The sequence below is a fragment of the Amaranthus tricolor genome, chromosome 17 (genome assembly GCF_026212465.1).
Source record: "Amaranthus tricolor cultivar Red isolate AtriRed21 chromosome 17, ASM2621246v1, whole genome shotgun sequence".
In the NCBI taxonomy this organism is placed as follows: Eukaryota; Viridiplantae; Streptophyta; class Magnoliopsida; order Caryophyllales; family Amaranthaceae; genus Amaranthus; species Amaranthus tricolor.
In genome coordinates this window covers 11,842,104-11,860,566 of record NC_080063.1, presented here as the reverse complement: position 1 = coordinate 11,860,566, position 18,463 = coordinate 11,842,104, and the positions used below count along the sequence as shown (strand labels likewise).

General features: G+C 35.2%; 1 protein-coding gene across 1 annotated transcript in view; it reads left to right on the top strand.

The window, feature by feature from the left end:
* The window catches only part of LOC130804864 (protein arginine N-methyltransferase 1.6), a 13,677-nt gene extending 2,555 nt beyond the window's left edge, over window positions 1-11,122 (top strand). Inside the window, exons 3-14 of the mRNA XM_057669490.1 lie at window positions 1,225-1,350; window positions 2,104-2,268; window positions 2,342-2,460; window positions 2,536-2,621; window positions 2,865-3,130; window positions 4,097-4,333; window positions 4,557-4,630; window positions 6,006-6,099; window positions 6,171-6,320; window positions 6,413-6,487; window positions 7,027-7,123; window positions 9,641-11,122. Coding sequence (XP_057525473.1) covers window positions 1,225-1,350; window positions 2,104-2,268; window positions 2,342-2,460; window positions 2,536-2,621; window positions 2,865-3,130; window positions 4,097-4,333; window positions 4,557-4,630; window positions 6,006-6,099; window positions 6,171-6,320; window positions 6,413-6,487; window positions 7,027-7,123; window positions 9,641-9,798 — 1,647 coding nt within the window. The 3' untranslated portion in view covers window positions 9,799-11,122. The remainder of the gene's footprint in view (window positions 1-1,224; window positions 1,351-2,103; window positions 2,269-2,341; window positions 2,461-2,535; window positions 2,622-2,864; window positions 3,131-4,096; window positions 4,334-4,556; window positions 4,631-6,005; window positions 6,100-6,170; window positions 6,321-6,412; window positions 6,488-7,026; window positions 7,124-9,640) is intronic.
* Window positions 11,123-18,463: the final 7,341 nt, after the last annotated feature.

The following is an 18,463-nucleotide window of genomic DNA, read 5'->3' as shown; positions in this document are numbered from 1 at the left end:
TTTGTTCCTTGTTGCTCTTTCCTTAATTGAAGCATAGAAAAACTTGTTGTTACTAACTCCTACGTTTACCCATCTGATTCTGGATTCCTTTTGCAAAGTCTTAGCTTCGATATAGAGCCAATGTCTGAGATCAGTTGCATCTAGTTTCTTCTGATCGCTACTCACTACATGGAATTACTATTAAGATTCCTCATAGAAATTGAAGATTTCTTTTCACTAAAGGTATGAATTTCATTGTAAAGCCTTATATTTCTCTCTTTTATGGATGGAACTTTTGTCACAGTAACCAGTTTTTAAGGGTAAGGTAAATTGTGGTTTTGCTACATCATTCTATTCTCTAGTAAGGATTACAGTTTCTCAGCGACTTTCAAGGAGTATATTCAACCGTGGGTATGGGGCAGGTTTAGATCTTTACATTCAGATTCATGTGATCTATGTCTAGCATTTGCTGTTGGATCACGTTCCACAATGTTTGAATCGCTAGGTTCTTAGGAAATTCCAAAATGTATTGCTAAGAGTTGCATACTTGCTTACCTAGAGCCCAGCACCCCCCCCCCCCCGGATTTTTGCAATTAGGGATCAAAGCCGAGTTGCTCTGACAAAAATTACAAACACTCATACCTTTTGTGAAGATTTTCTTGGAACCCTTCTGATTCTTCAAAGTCCCAGGTTGTTTCATTTACTTTGCTTTAGTTGAGTTGGCGCATGCAGAAACAGTATCGTGAGCCAAATTTTGTTTTCATCTGCAAGATAAAAAACATTGAGTAGAAGTTAGAATCTAAATCTTGCATCGTGCAAATGTCTGTATTTAAAAAGATTCAGCTTCAACTGCAGCTATGATGATTCTAATCTACTTGTCATTTTGTTGAGAGGTTTTGGGAAAATTATGTAACTGTAATGAGATTGTCTAAAGATATTGACTTGTACTCGGGTAATCTTTACTCCAAAAAGATTTTGTTGCTTTGCATTGAGATGTTGTCGGTCCAGTTCTGAATAGGAGATGTGTTAGCTTGGCATCATGACTGCCCACTAATATATGTATCAATATTTAGTTTGGCAACATCAACTTGTGTGCGGAAAATATAAAGTAAGACTGTGATGCACTAATTTTGTATCATTATGATTTCTGAAAACATCTTGCCTTTGCAGTATTTCTTGTACTGCTTCCTTGAATTGATCTCTTTCCCATTTGACTGCGTAACTTTTTGGAATACTGATATGTAGGTTAGTGAGATTCTAGACTCAGAGTTGCTGGGAGAAGGACTGATACCGACTTTGCAAAATGCACACGATGAACTATTGGTGGAGAATCCTAAAACCGTTCCATATCGAGCTATTACATATGGCCTGGTATGAATTATGATATGCAAAAGGATTGGTATCTCACTGGTCTGTTTAGTACTTTTCTTCAGATGTATTGTCGCTTTTATGCGTATATTCATTTTTTATGTTGAGGATTCTTTGCTTCAAAATATATTAGATATACAATATTGTTAACATCCAAGGCTATAAGTTTGAACAATTTACACAAATATGCTAGTGGCTTGAGCTCATTACATACATTTTATATTAAATTATAATCTATATATCTGTTTTTACCATTACTTTAAAATTCCATTAATTAACTAAATTAAATTATAGTACATTGTGATAGGGGCTCTTGAAAACTTCCTCTCTATACACCCACCCACTCACCCACCCACACACACACATACTTGCCTCCCCATATCAAACAACATACACATCCAGTATAAGTTTGTCCCATATTCAAGCACACGAACCTTTTTGGTGTTTTTTGTTTCAACTGCATTTGCCTTTTCTATCTGTCCTTGTGTATCTTGATACACACTTGTATGTGCTTCAATAAGGAATAAGGGATAGAGGAGTACCAACTACCAAATCAATAACATTGCCCTACTTTCTGCATTCTTGAAAGAATTAACACATCCGAGTTCAATGATGCATTCGATGACTTCTTATGTCTGCGTTCTTTCTTCCAAGCAAGCAATTTTACCCTTTTGATGTCCTTTAAATATTTTGTATGATTAAAATTTGTTAGGACTTTTTAAATCATTATCTAACCAAGTGCAACGCCGTCCTCAGCTTGTTGAAAGCAGATTCTTGTGGAGACAACATGATCTCCATAACAATGAAGTCTGTTTATTAGATGGGATTCGTCTTGTTCCAACTGAACTTAATCCTGTTTTGAATGTCAAAGCTCAGCAGTACCCTATGCATTGTGACTCATTGGAAGAAGAACTAAAGACGGTAGACTGTTTTAAACTTTGCCTGGAAATAGCTCGAGTAATTTATTGTTTTTCTTAATATAACATCTATCCAGCTTTCAGAGCCCTTCAAAATTTTTGAGTTTGACTTTTGGAAACGGCCAGACAGTCATGGGGAGGCTCAGATATGTATAAAATCAACTTCCACCGGACGTGTAAATGCTGTTCTCTCCTGGTATATTATCTCAGTAGTTGGATCTGTTAATACATTTTTTTGCTTAGTCATAATAACAATTTGTGCTGTTTTTAGGTGGGTTCTTCAGCTTGATCAAGAAGGAACAATCTTTTACTCTACTGCACCAAAGTGGATAAAGCATTTACAAGCCGATTTCTCAGGTACTGGCGTTGCTGTTATTTGACAATGAAGTGTGTCTTACACATTTTTAAGAATTTCAAATTCCAGAAAATTTTGGTCATTTCTACAATTCTCACTAATAGGATTATTGCTGTTTTTGACCTTATTGAAACAGTTTTTTCTGTACAGTTTATGGTACAAAAGCTACTGGCAACAAACTCATCAAAATAGTTGTTAAATTTTCCATGAATCCTAATTCTTTTTTTTATTCATTTATTTGCCAGGCGATGGGGAGTGGTGTGACCATTGGAAGCAGTGTGTTTGGTTTGTCCCAGGAAAAGGTTTGTCAGTATCCAAGGATGAAGATATTCATTTGCATGCCATTCACTCAGAAATCAGTATTTCTTATAATTTGTGGGCTGAGAACCAAGGAACTAAGATTCATAGTAATCACAGCAATGAATTTCAGCTTACTTTGTCACCAGAAAAGATTGCAGTTTATTCTGATGATTATTGGAGACATCAAGTAGTTTTAGCTGTACACAATGCTGTAAGGGCTTGATGACATTATCTGTGTCCGTCACACTTGTGTTCATTCATTTCCTTTCTATTTGCTTTTAAACTCTGAACTGCATGATCTAAGAAACGAAAGCGTACAAGACTTATGTCGCTATCTAATTCGCAAAAGGACCATAATTCGCTTTTTTTTATTTGTGGTTCGCGAGGAGATTAATGAATCATGTGACACTGTCTATGTCATATTTTTATGGATTATGTAAGCATTTTACTTATGGATACTGTTTTTAATTATACTGAGCTGTTTGCATCACACACACATGTAAACCGCTCAAATCATGCTTAAAAATTTAGATTTTTCTTTGAAAGGTGCTTAAAAATTTAGATTGTACACACATTTATGAACTGACACAATATATCTATGCATGCATGCAAGTATGTGCATTTTTGTATATGTAGACACATTTTTACATACGTGGGAGTTAGGACTTAAGACTAAGAAATACTTCAAATAATTTCCTAATAAGAATACTTTGCCTTTGAATATTAAAGATTCTACTCTCCTAACAATAATGATTTGTAATACTTCCCCATTCAGTTTTATGCCATGGCATGTCCAACTGCAAGCTCTATACTCTTGAAAACTTATTCCTCATACATTCAGATTGATTGTTCATCTGTTGTAAAGCTTCTCTTATAAAGTATGAATTATTAAATATGTTTGTGAAAATACTTTGTGAAGTTTCTGTGATGAAGTGTTGATAGATTCACTACTGACTGTTTGAACAATGCTAGAGTTTCAGTTAAAAAGGAACTTTGTCAGCATCCATGCTCAGTTTTAAATTCATGTGATCTTCGTGCTTCCTCAAATAATATTGATCTTCCCAGATATTAGTATCACTATTTTAGTTATTAAAACGTTATTGTTGTTCATCGGTGCACTTTTGTTTTACATGGTATTGATTATTTCCTCCTTCCTTCTTCTTTGTCTCCTTTGCAGTTGCGTAGAAAGGATTCCCCATTGTGTTTCGTTGTCGATGATAGTATATTTTTAGCTCCAGCCATCGCTCATCTTTGCAAGAGTTCACGCGTAATGTTGTTGTTTCCTGGGTTGCGAGAGAGAGGTTTTCGGTATCTCCATTCTATCGCTGATACAAATCAGTTTTCTGTGGACCGCCTGAAACTTCTTGACACCCAAATAGACTGCCTGACGATACATGACACAGATGGGAAAAAGGTAGTCTTCTAACTCATATTATGTTTTAAGTTTTATGCGGTACATCATCAATTTCTAATCTTCATTTCATATCAAATTGACAAGTCTTGAGGGATAACTTCGATTGTGACTTTACTTTTTATTTATTTATGCTGCTGGTTTGTTTATGGTAGTTGGAATGCTGTTGTTTCCGCCATTATTGATTGGATCTGTATGTTAATTAGCTTTCTTTCATCTTTTGTAGATTGACCTATTGGTTGGAGAGCCATACTATTATGGTTTTGATAATTATCTTCCATGGAAAAATCTGCGATTCTGGTGACTAAATTGCAACTTTCATTGTTTTCTTTTTCTTGGAAAATTGATTATTGACTACTCTTTTTTATAATAACATCGACATGTGTGCTTATGTGTGTAGTTTTTCTATTTTTTATTTTAATTTTTATAACTAGAGAATTACAGTTTGCTAGAAAGCTCCGAATACTTTTGGTACTTTAAATATGCTGAATTTTAGAACCAGACAAAATATGGAGAAAAAAAAAATCCTGAAGCACTTTGCATAAGGATCAGAGGCTGTGAATCAAGGTACCATTGTGTCCCATGTCCCGAAAAGTAACATGCGGAGTGAGAAGGGATTTTTTGTGTGTTTTCTTCCCAATTCTCATGGCTTTAACTCATTGGTGCACAATATCAGGCTTACAAGATAAATAAGCTTAGTTTTTATTTGTTGTCATCCATAGTAATTGTCTACTTTCCTTGATGATGCATTTCATACTTGAATCTTTTATACAATTCACAAAAGAATTTTCTGAGACCTATTCCATTTAAAAGTGAAAATATATTTTGTGGACAATCATTTTTCAATCCAAAATGAAATTAGTATGAGAGTTTCTTTTACTCTTAATAGGAAGCTTTCTTGTACAGATACAAAATGGATTAGACGATGTTTGTAATTAGCTCTCTCTTGTTTGTCTTCTCTGTGTTGCTTAAGGGGTCCAACCTAGTTGCTTTGCATTTTGCTGAACACACCATAGTGTAAAATGTGGTAACGGTTGCGATCGCAGAAACGAAACAGTGATGCGGTAACAGGAGTAATGCGGCTATCGTAATGCTTAAATATCGGTCAAAACCGTAAGATATCCATTAATAGGGCCTAAAACGCGATTTTTTTACACCTTTACAAACGTGGGGAATATCGGTTCGTTTATTTTGAGAACCTTTAAAACATGGCTGGTGCGATGCGATGCAGGCTTGTTTTTACACTATGCAACACACGTGATTGTAAACTGTTTTGGTGGTTTGATGATATCCTCATTCACCTAAAAATATCAATTTTACGATAGGGTTAGCGATGGCCATAATCTATGCCAGTAGTTTTCCTGTCCATAATAATTGAGTAAAATCCTGGGCTAAATGAATGGGGATATCGGGTCACGCTGCCTAGGGGTAATTGGCACAGCTGCAAGATGTTGTCTGTGTGCATGAGGTTGATCAGAAAAGTGCTAGTAGACTCTTCAAACCTTTTTTTGAATATATTACAAAATGATTTTGGAGGGAAAATTTCCATTCTGGAACGCACACGTGTACTCCTAGAATCTGTTGGGTTTCTGCTTTAGTATTTAGTAAATGATGAGCTTTCATCCTGGTTTTATTATGTGATAACTTCAGTCTCCAATATTTTGATTGGTTGTAGGAAAGAAAGGACCAGGCTTGAAAGAATATTGTCCAAAGACGTCAGTATCATTCCTGGAAGAGGAAGATTACGAGTTTGCGCCATGTCTCTCCCAGTAAGTGCCTTGTTATTCATTCATTGCAGTTTTTCTTAGGTAAAAATGTGACCTTGGGTTGTTCTTTTTAGGATCTCTGGAAAAGTCGTTGCAGTCTTGCAGATATTGAAGGGTTTGATCACTCTGTTGCCAATAACATTCTGGGGGCATGCGGCAACTTGCCATCTCGTGAAGAGAGTCCTATGCTACCATTCTTTGTATGGCAATGCGGGGGGACTAAGGTATATATACCACTTTCTCCTATTATTCCTGCTTCCCAATATTCAAGTATCTGTCTTTGACTGATGTTAACTGAAATCGAGCTAATGTTCAGGAACTGAGTGAGAGGTTGACACTGATGGAATTTGATTTTACAAAACCTATGAGCTCTTGCTCTGGGAAAGCAAAGGTACGCACTCTATGCATCACTTGGCAAAATTTATGCCTCTTTAAAAATTTCTATGTCTATGAAAGAATTTTTTTGAATTCACGCCATGTATTATGGGATATGGTGTTCTATAGCTTAAAACGAGGATAGTGATCATGACGTTACAGGTCAAGTATTAACTTCCGTAGTATAGAGGTTGCATCAGTTTCCGAAGCAAAAGATCGATTAGCTTTTAGGCCGTGCATGGTCGCAAGATAATTGTTTTTTGTTTATATGAAATAAGTTTTTGATGTCAGTTGCGTTTTTAGCAGTTCTATGGAGCCTTAGTTTTTATAGCATATACTACACGATGACTGGATGAGATGAGGAGGGAAAGTGAGTTAATGGATGAGATTATGAACGAGAATGTTGTACCAAAGCTAAAAATAAAAATATAGCAAAATCAAAGGCACGAATGGAGTATCGTATAGAGTGCATAAGAATAAGTTTTTAAATACGAGTTAGCAATCTTTTGCATAAATAAAAGTCGACTTAACTTTGGAAATTTTGTGCTTCTGCAGGTTCGGTTTACGAAGAATGGTACATGTCATGGTTTTGTTCTTTGGATTGATTGGGTTCTAGATGTTGAAAATGGCGTCGTTGTCTCAAGTGGCCCAGGTATTTAGCACAATCACATAAAAGTCGATCATTCCATTTGCACTTCCAAAGCAAATTTAAACTCTGTTGTGCCATTGCTTTTTAATAGTTTTCTTTATGTTGAGTCAAGACCCAATTCCCATGAGGTTAATGATGGGTTCGATCACTTGATCATGCATGCTCTATCTTGCACTCTTGAGAGTGAAGATCAGAGTGTTATGGGGTATGGACACATATGCTTTGGGTCACTCGATCAAGTAATGAATGATGATGAGTTGGGGTGTCATAGTGAAGGCAAGACACCAAGAAAGGGAGGCCTTGAAGGCAGCTCGAGTGGTTGAGCATAATTGGCTCGCTCGAGCCTTAATGCAGCGACCAGGCAGAGGGTTCAGAGAAGCTGCTCGACTGGTCGAGCACAGCAGCTCGGGTCGAGCGACGTCCAGTTCCCTCACAGACACGGGTTTCTGTTTTGTTGCAGTTTTGTGTGGGCTTTAAGCCCTTTTGTCCTAGTTTATTCTAATGTGTTTTATGACTATATAAGGAGTCCTAGAGCATTATTAGGGTTATGTGAGTGAAGCTAATACACAAGAAGCAACTAGGCTTTATCCAAGAGAGTTCTTAATTGTATTAGTGATTTTGTGAGAGACCACCATTAAAGGTGAGGTCTTTGCTTTGGAGATTGTTCTTGAAGCTTGTAAGGTGAGTCATTAATGTATTGTTAGTATATTAATGATAAGATACTTGTTTTGAGGGGAAGGTATCCTTAGATACCTTATAGTTTGTGTGTTTTGTCTTCTCCATTGTTGTGCTCTGTTTTGGTTGTTTTCTTTGCACTTATTTTTGTTATTATTTCTTCACCATTGCCATAGCCATTCACAACACTTTACCTCAGGTAGACATGTCAAATTTTGATCTAATATGACCGACCAACTGAAAACCGACCCAACCTGTTTTTTTTTCTAACTCGACCAATCCAAACATTCACCAAATTTTAGGAAAAAGAGAGATACTAGTATTCCATAAATACTTTATTAGTTACATAAACATACATAGCTTGTAGCAGCCTAGCAGGTTAAACAAACGACCAAATGGTGTATTTTGCACTTCCTATGTTCCTTTGAATTTGACGCACGCAACTTAAGTTCGTTTATTTGAATTTGTCACGTTTTTTTATTTTGACAATGGTCCTACAATCTCTCTTTTAATCTCCACAACCTCATTCTCGTTTCAAAGAAACTTTTGTGTGGACTTGGTGCACACTAAAATAGTGTGGACCAAGTTTTAGCACTCTTATTCCTACTGTTTTCATTCTCTTCGCTCTTTATTACATACTCCGAAGTAACTAGAAAAAAAAACTTTTTGAAAATAATAATTTAATTTAATTTTTTTAATTTTTAGTTTAAGTTTTAATTTTTTATTTTAAATTTTTAAATTTTTTAGATTTTTAATTTTTTTTCAATTTTATAATTTTTAAATTTTTAAATTTTTAAATTTTTAATTTTTTAATTTTTTAATTTTTTAATTTTTAATTTTATTAATTTTAATTTTTTTAATTTTAATTTTTTTAGTTTTAACTTTTTTAATTTTTATAATTTTTTAAGAGTGGAGTGGAGTGGAGTGGGGTGAAGTGTAAGGAAAATTTGAAATACATAAGAGAAAAAATAAAAAAAATTAACAAAATAAACTTAGTTTTAAACTTATTCCAAAAGTAAGCGTGGAATTCTCAATCCTGAAGTTTGAGCGAACAGGTCAAAAAAGACAAAATAGTTGTTCGCAGTTACTAACTACGAACAGCTATTTGACCTGTTTTGACATGTTCGCAGTTAGTAACTACGAACAGCATGCTACACAAATACAAGTTAAAATAGCTGTTCGCAGTTAGTAACTGCGAACAACTATTTTGTCTTTTTTGACCTGTTTGCAGTACAGCCCCAAACTTTAGGTTTGAGAATTTCACGCTTACTTTTGGAATAAGTTTAAAACTTACTTTATTTTGTTAATTTTTTTTAATTTTTTCTCTTATGTATTTCAAATTTTCAAGTGTAAGAGTGTAAGAGTGGAGTGGAGGGGAGTGTAAATGTTGGTTCACACTAATATTAGTGTAGATTAAGTCCATACTAGACTTTTTTCTCGTTTCATCTATTCCATATACTTCCTCCGTTCTAAAATACTTGCAACGTTTGCTTTTTTCACGTGGTCCAATGCACTAATTCAATCCTTAATATCTATAATTATATATAATAAAAAATTATAAAAATTTAATATTAATAATCTTCGCATCGATACGAATCAAACAAGATTCTAGTTGACTATGTTTTAACTTATAGATTACAAATTAATCACAAATTAAAGGAGATAAGTGAATAGTATTTGTATTTCCAACGTTGCAACTATATTGGAATGGAGAAAATATATGTTTCTTATTCACTTGTTTTTTGTTTTATTCACTGGTGGCTGGTGGCTTGACAGACGCATTTGTTTGAGCTCTTACTATATATAGCAGTTGATTGGTGTTTTGATTACATTGCTTGTTTGCAGATAATAGATATTGGAAACAAGGAGTGAAACTTTTAAAGACACCGGTGACCGTTACCAATCACGATCAACACTATTCTGATGAACATCATTCAGTAGAAATGGAGGCAATTTTCGATTCCACAAGCAGCAATCTCATTCTACAATATGATTTTGTATGATGAAAATACTACACTTGATTAGACCTGTGTAATGGGCCGGATAAGGGCCATATGTGGCTCTAATTTAAACAGGCCGGGTTGGGTCTTACAAAACAAAATTGGGTTTTAGCGGCCCGGGCTTGATGGCCCACCCGACCCAACCCAATCCATTTAGTTTATTATAATTCTTTAAATTTTCACTCATTGTTTGGGACATCGTCTGAATGTTAGGAATACGATCCATTGACAAGTCAAAATACCCCTGCTCGCTTTAATCCGTATTAGGTGCGGTAAGATCCAAATTCTCGTCTTTCTCATTCTTGTTCTGTGAATCATTCATCTCAGCCTCTTCACTCAACTGGTTAGTATCTGCTTTTGCTAAACTAATTTCATGTTCATGGACATTATTATTGTCCTCCATATTTCCATCTTCACTCAATTTGGTTTGTTGAGATCAATGTCTGTTGGTTCAATATAGGCCGCCTATAGATCAATATTTATTGGATCTGAAGAAAAGTAAAGCCTGTTAAGGTCCCGTCGAAATAAGCTTCGGAAAATTTTAATTCTTAAAATAAGCGTCTTTATATTCGAACCTAAGACTAGATATGTTAATTGCTACTAACGACGAACAAAAGAGAGACAATGTTATTTGGAAGGGACAAAAAATAAAACAACTAACAACAAACGTACATGTTTTTCATTCTTTTTTGTCCCTTCCAACGCAAGACATTATCTCCCTTTTGTGAAAATTTGAAAAAAATAAGATATTTCAATAACTTTAATAAAAAAAATAAGCTTTGGCCAAACTTTATTTCCAAAATAAGCGTCTTTGGCCCCAAAGCTAGGCTCGGTTTGTAATCGTTGTTACTAACAGTGAGTATAAAGAAATGGTCAAAATTTTAGTCAAGTTATATGTCACTGTTACTAACAGCGAAATAAGGCTTTGACTGGTTTGACTTTTATTGACTTTTTTGTATGATTTAAACTAGCCGTTGTAAAATTGAAAACTAGCCGTTATGAAGTTGAAAATAGCCGTTGTTATTATGTTCTATAAATAACTCTATCATTTCCCTACTTCATTGTATCCAAACTCCAACATTCTTGTTCTAGTTAATCGATTTTGAAGGTAATTTGATATGGATTCGTTGAACAAGAATGAAATTGTGTTGAATTTTCGAGAGCATTTTCTCTATTTAAATATAAGTGTGTTTGATTTTGATTTAATTCATACCTAATTCTTGGCGGAATGATTCATCGCCGAAAACTTTGAGCAATTAACATCATTTTATTCATAATAAACATGTGATAATACGATAAATATATATACACATCTACATATATATTACAAAAAATACACAACAGTCTCCATGTTACAAATATTCAATATATACAAAACGTTAATAATGTTTAATATATAAAAACATCATACAAATATTCCGTGGGTTAGGTGTCTAATACAAAATCGGGTGAAATGACGAAGGAGAAAGAAGGCTGCTGTATTTAGGATCGCCTAAAGTAGGTGTTATTAACAGCGACTTGACAATTGACCAGTCAAAGCTTTATTTCGCTGTTAGTAACAGCGACATATAGCTTGACTAAAATTTTGACCATTTCTTTGTACTCGTTGTTAGTAACAGCGATTATGTACCGAGCCTAGCTTTGGGGCCAAAGACACTTATTTTGGGAATAAAGTTGGCCAAAGCTTATTTTTTTTATTAAAGTTATTAAAAAATATTTTTTTTTCAAATTTTCCCTTTTTGTTTGGTGTTAGTAACAACGGGCAAAGAACTTTGACTTTTTTGATCAGTTTTTTTGTTCGCTGTTGGTAACAACAAACGTATCTAACCTCAGCTTTGGCATAGAGATACTTATTTTGGCAAATTAAATTCTCCGAAGCTTATTTTGGGAATTTTTTTTTTGATAATTAACTTTTTTTTTCAATGTTTCGTAAAAGTAGACCCTTTAAAATTCCAACCCATTTATGGTCGAAGGTTCTATACATGCAGGTAGGTAATGAGTTAGATTAAGTAATTACTTCTATCTGTTCGTTTGAGTTTGTTCAATATAATTTAAATATATGAAAGTTTTTTAAATATTAAAGTAGAAGAAGTATTTATTATTATTAGTAACAACATATGAAACTGTCTCACCATGAGATGAACTTATATAATTAGTTTATTTTTCCAATTGAACACTTTGAGGTTGTAAGTGATTACTCTAATATTATAAGTGATCATTCTATATATGACTATAAAAAGTGATTAGTTTAAGATTATAAGTGATTATTTTGAGACATTAAGGGTATATTAGACTAACTCATAAAAATGGTCTCACTATGAAACCATCTCGTTTGAGAATTAGCTATTAGGTAAATGTATATGAAATTCTTATAAAAATATAAACTTTAATATATTAAAATAAAAGCATGTTTAATATTGGTCCATCAGTTCAATATCACCTGACCCGAGAAAAAATAAACTAGGTCATAATGAGGCTTCATTAAGGGAGCAAGACCATGCCTTGTACGCGGCAAGACATAGGGTGATTGTTCGAATAAGGCAACACGAAAGCAACAAACAAAATGTGAGTAGAAGCTACTCGTTCGAGCACCATCATGGCTCATTCGAGCAACCGAGTCAGAGTGAGGCAGAATTTGCAGCAAGGGGGTGCTCGTCCATGCAGTCATGTCAAAGCACTCCAACTGTCAATTTTAGTACGTTTTGTGCATTAAAGGGATGCATTATTTCTTGTTTATTGATATGTATTGATGGAGAGTTATTGTATGATTCTAGAATGTGGTATAACCTCTATATAAAGGCCATATACATTCATAGAATTATCACAACTAGTGAGGGGTAACATACAAGTGAGAGGCTAAGGTGTTCACTAAAAGAGTTTCTTCTTTTTGTGTTTGTATTTGTGACCTTGAGAGAGTGTTCTCAAGTATAGAGGTTGTTAAATTCAAATTATAATTAAACATTTGTTGAGAGGGAGGTACCTAAGATACCTTATACAACTTGTGTTCATCTTTCCTTATTGTTCTTTGTTGTTTTCATCTTATTTTTTATTTGTAAATCTCATTTAAGCTCTCATTTTAATGAATTTGATGGCTAATGGGTGAATATGAGTATAAAAAAATCTTACCAGTTATGGCTTATGAGTAGTGGTTGGGTGTTGCATATAAGATTTTTCCCACTTTATATTCACTTGTCTTACCTCATACGCGTCCGTTGTGTCTATATCCACCCATCTTATATCTACAATGTACTACTTTATTTTAATTTTGTATATTATTATTAAAAACTACAATTAACAAAATTTAAGAATATTAGTTTTATCTTATTACATTTGTGTTATTTCTTCTTTCAATCTAATTCTATATAATTTAGATGTTTTGTGCTGATATGGTTTAATTATATGAACAGAGAGATTAACGAACATTGAAATAAGACCCGTGCTAACTAATTTTTTTATATGTATAGACCGATAACACCAAATAACTACTTTTCGAGAATTAATATTGTGATGGTTTTAATATAGTTAAGGATAGATAGATAGATTGTTAATTAAGCTCACAATTTTAATAGATTTAAGAGTTTTTGTAAAGTAGTTTTTAAGTTTTAAAGTCATAAAAAATTATTTTTGTGTTTTTTTGTTTAAAACCAAGTTTTATTTTCAAAAACTTCTATAGTAAAGTCGCAAAACAAAATAATTGCAATTTTTAAACTTTAATGGGTAGTTTTTCACAATGTACTCTATATTCAATCGAAAACAAGATGTGAGAGATAGCAAAAACTATTAGGATTGTGTAAAGTTTTGCATTTTCGCTAGTGAGTTAAATTTAAATCATTTTACTTTTTCATAGTGACATCTTAATTATTTAATTCACCATAGTTTAATTTTTTTTTTTTGAATAAACCATAGTTTAATTTTGTAAACTAAAATCAAATATATTTTTTCTAAATGAAATAAAATAATTTTCATTTTAGCTTTTACCATCAGTTTTTTTCTTTTTTGTTTATGTGGTTTCTGAAGAATTAAAGAAAATTGATTTTAGGGTTTAAAGGAATACTGTTTTGTATTAATTTTCTTTATAATTACAACCCTAATTTATACAAAATCTATGAACTAATTAAGGTAATACAAAGCTTGGACAATCAGACTTTCCCTTAATACTTTGAACTATTTTGAGTAACCAAATCAGAAAAATATTCCACAAATCAGAAAAATATATTTCCACACTCCCCCTCAAGTTAGGTTATGGGATTCCCAATGCCTAACTTGGATAAAGTAGTTTCGAAGACTTCAACTGAAACAGCCTTTGTGAGAATGTCAGCTAACTGATCTTCTGACTTTACGTGTGGAATGCTGATGATTTCCTTCTCCAATTTTTCCTTTATGAAGTGCCTATCAACCTCCACATGCTTTGTTCGATCGTGTTGGACCGGGTTTTCTGAGATATCAATAGCTGCTTTATTGTCACAGAATAACTTGCAAGCTCCTGTTGGCGGAAAGTTGAGTTCATATAAGAGCTTTCTTAGCCATAAGATCTCTGTTATTCCTTTTGCTACCCCTCTGAATTCTGCTTCTGCACTTGACAATGCGACTACCTTCTGTTTCTTACTTCTCCAAGTAACCAAGTTACCCCCTACAAGGGTAAAGTATCCAGATGTAGATTTCCTGCTGTCTCGATCGCCTGCCCAGTCAGCATCTGTGTAAACTACGAGATCAAGATGATGGTTTTTTTCAAAGAAGACTCCTCTATCACTCGTGCCTTTCAAGTATCTCAAGATTCTCATTACTGCTTCCATGTGTGGGGTTTGTGGTGAATGCATGAATCGACTTACGACTCCAACAGCATATGATATGTCTGGTCTAGTGTGAGATAGATAGATCAATTTTCCCACCAGTTTCTGATACTTCTCCCTGTCAGCTGGTTCTCCTCCAGGAGTCGTCTGGAGTTTATGATTAGCAGCGATTGGTGTCTCTGCTGGTTTGCAGTCAATCATCCCTACTTCTGCTAATAAATCTAAGATGTATTTCTTTTGATTAATGAAAATTCCCTTCTTGGATCGGAAAACTTCTATACCAAGGAAGTACTTTAAGTTTCCCAAGTCCTTCATCTCGAACTCCATGAAAAGCCTCTTCTTAAGCTCTTTTATCTCCCTTTCATTGTTCCCCGTTATAATTATATCATCTACATAAATTATAAGACATGTGATCTGCCCACCTTCTTTCTTTAGGAATAGGGTATGGTCGGAATGGCTTTGTTCATACCCAAATTTCTTCATTGCTGCGGTAAACCTGCCAAACCAAGCTCTTGGAGACTGTTTCAAGCCATACAATGCCCTTTTAAGTTTACATCCTTCCCCCGGGGCAAATTCATCTGTAAAGCCTGGTGGAGCATGCATATACACTTCTTCTTCAATCTCCCCATGTAGAAAAGCATTCTTTACATCAAACTGATAGAGGGGCCAATCTTTATTAGCAGCTATGGAGAACATGACCCTGATGGTGTCTATCTTAGCAACTGGGGAGAAGGTTTCAGAGTAATCAATGCCATAAGTTTGTGTATATCCCTTTGCTACAAGCCGAGCTTTGTATCTCTCAATAATTCCATCTGCATGATACTTTATTGTGAAAACCCATTTGCAGCCTACTGGTTTCTTTCCTCTAGGTATCATGCACTTGTCCCATGTGCTATTTTTCTTTAAAGCCGAGATCTCATCTATCATTGTCTTTTTCCACCTCGAATCTTGGAGAGCTTCTTCTATATTCTTGGGCAGGGACTTTGAGTATAGGCTGGTTTGAAATGCCACAGCTGTTTGTGCCAAGTTACTACTTTCCCGGTTAATAGGATACCGAGATCTTTGTGATTCAAACTCTGGATCATACCTCCTTGGAGGAACACCTCTCTTGCTCCTTGGGGGTAATTCATATCTGCAGGGTGAGTTAACAATACCAGATATATCATCATTTATTTGGGGTTCAGATTCAGTTAATACCTCTTGAGACTCACAGGCAACTTCTTGATCATTGGATGCTTCAGACAAGGTAGGGAAAGTCTGAGGAGAAAGTAATACTATGTTTTTCGTAGCAATGTCTGTGGGATTACCTACTTGCTCTTTCGTGTTCAGATCATCTATTACAGAATATGTTAGCCAGCTCAAGTCATCACAGACAGTCTCCCCCTGAGGACGAGGCTGGGAGTAAAAATAGGAATGTTCAATGAAATCACAATCCATTGTAGTATACATCTTGTTCTGTGTTGGATCAAAGCAGCGGTATCCCTTTTGATTTGTACCATAGCCCACAAATATACACTTTACAGCCCGGGGTTCAAGCTTGGTTCGAGCAGGTTTGGGCAAATGAACATACACAACACACCCAAATATGCGAGGAGGTAAGGAGTGAAAAGATGGGATAGTAGTATGGGTACAAAGGACTTCTAGAGGGGTTCTGAACTGAAGAATTTTTGAGGGTAGTCGGTTGGTGAGATAAGTAGCAGAAGCAATAGCTTCAGGCCAAAAATAAGGTGGGACATGGGCTTCAAACATAAGGGCTCGACCTATTTCAAGTAGAGTACGGTTCTTTCTTTCTGCTATGCCGTTCTGTTGGGGTGTATGAGGGCAAGATGTTTGATGAATAAGACCATGGGTAGTAAAGAAATTTTCCATTTGTTTATTCATATATTCCCCCCCATTGTCTGATCGAAGAATTTTAGGCTTAGCATGAAATTGTGTGACAATCAAATTATAGAACTTAACAAAGATATCAAAAACTTCAGATTTGTTTTTCAAAAAATATATCCAACACATTCTAGTACAACCATCGATAAAAGAAACAAAATATGAATAGCTATGTTTTCTAAACTTAGGTGCAGGACCCCAAACGTCAGAATGTATCAAAACAAAAGGTTCACTGCTATGATTAAAACTAGGAGAATAAGAATGCTTATGACTTTTTGCAAGAACACAAGCTTCACATTCCAAATCCACAGTACTTTTAGCTAATGATGGAAAAAGACGTTTTAGATACCCTAAGGATGAATGTCCAAGACGTCCATGCCAAGTCCATAATTGATGATCAGGGAACTCACGAGCAAGCAAAGTGTGACCCATTTGAATCGCCTCGTCCACATAGTATAAACCATCTCTTTCAGTACCATGACCAATAATCGTCCCTGTCTGAGCATCCTGCACAATACAACCAGATGAAGACATAAGTACAGTACAATTTAACTCCCGGGTCAACTGACTAATAGATAATAACTTATGAGATAAGCTGGGAATTAAAAGACAATTGTTAATTTTGAGAGAGGGAGAAATTGTAACGGGTCCAGATTGATCTACACTCACACACTCCCCATTAGCGGTCTGAATATAGGTGCGGGTTTTTTTATTTGTGGATAAGAGGTCATTAGGATCAAAAGTCATAGTGTCGGTAGCCCCGCAATCAAATATCCATTTGGAAGAATAACAAGGTTTACAAAGGAGACCATGTTTTTGAGGGTTGAGAATGTTTTTGGGTATTTGGGAAATGGGTTTTAAATTGGGCTGGGGGTGGTTTCTGGGCTTAGGGTTTGTGGTGTTGGGTATAAAAGAGTGAGAGGGGGGGAGTTTTGTGTGCCGGTTTATTTCCAGTTCTCTTTCCTCTGGTCCGTCTTCTCCCTTTCCCTTTTTCTGTTCACCTGTGTTGCCATGGGTGACTTCTTTGTTGTGGGTTGGTTCATCAGTGACCATGTCTGTGATGTGGAGGACACCAGTAACCATGTTAGCCTTGCCGCCAGTTTGTTTTGACTGAGCCTTGGTGGCGGTTTTCCGTTGCCGGTGCTCCTCCCACCACTCCGGGTAGCCGATTAACTTAAAACACCCTTCCTTTGTATGTCTACTTCCTCCACAGTAACTACACTTCAGGTAAGCCTTGTCCTCCATGTCACGCCGAAATGAAACGTTTGACCGGTGATGTTTGACGGCCAACCCATTCCCAATTTCTGAGTGATTTTTTCCCGATGATGAAGCGTGAATCATAATACCACGCCGTGAAATTTCGCGCCTGATTGCAGCATAAGCCATGTCTACTGTTGGGAGTGGGTCAAGATTCAGTAAGTCCCTTTTTTCTTTGTCAAAAATTTCATTAATTCCGGCCAAGAATTGGAAGAGCCGTTGTTTTTGGATGAATGTGTTAAAAATGGTAATGTCTTCAGCGTGTATCATCGGATTTGGTTGTCTTCGATCTATCTCCTTCCATATTGTGGTCAGCTTCCCATAATAAATCTCTAATGGATCTTGGTTTTGTTTGATATTATTTGCTTGCGAACTTAGATCAAATATCTGAAGTTCATCCCTTCCACTGCACAGTAAGATCTCGATTCCCTTCCATAGGTCTTTTGCAATTGTATAATCTAGGAATTGATTTATTAGTTCAGTGTCTATGTTTGAGATTATCCATGATAGGACTATTGAGTCCTTTTGCTTCCAGTTTGTGTAATTAGGATCTGAAGTGTTGGGAGGGTCATCAATGATATGGCTGAGACGACCCCTGCTTTCTAATGCTATCTGCATCATTTTACACCATGTTGTGTAATTTTGGAAGTTTAATTTTTCGGCTAATTTCAAATCTGGAGAAATAGTTTCAAGGGTTGTGTTTGGTTTTTGCATCTGTTGAAACAGTCTGAACATGTGTT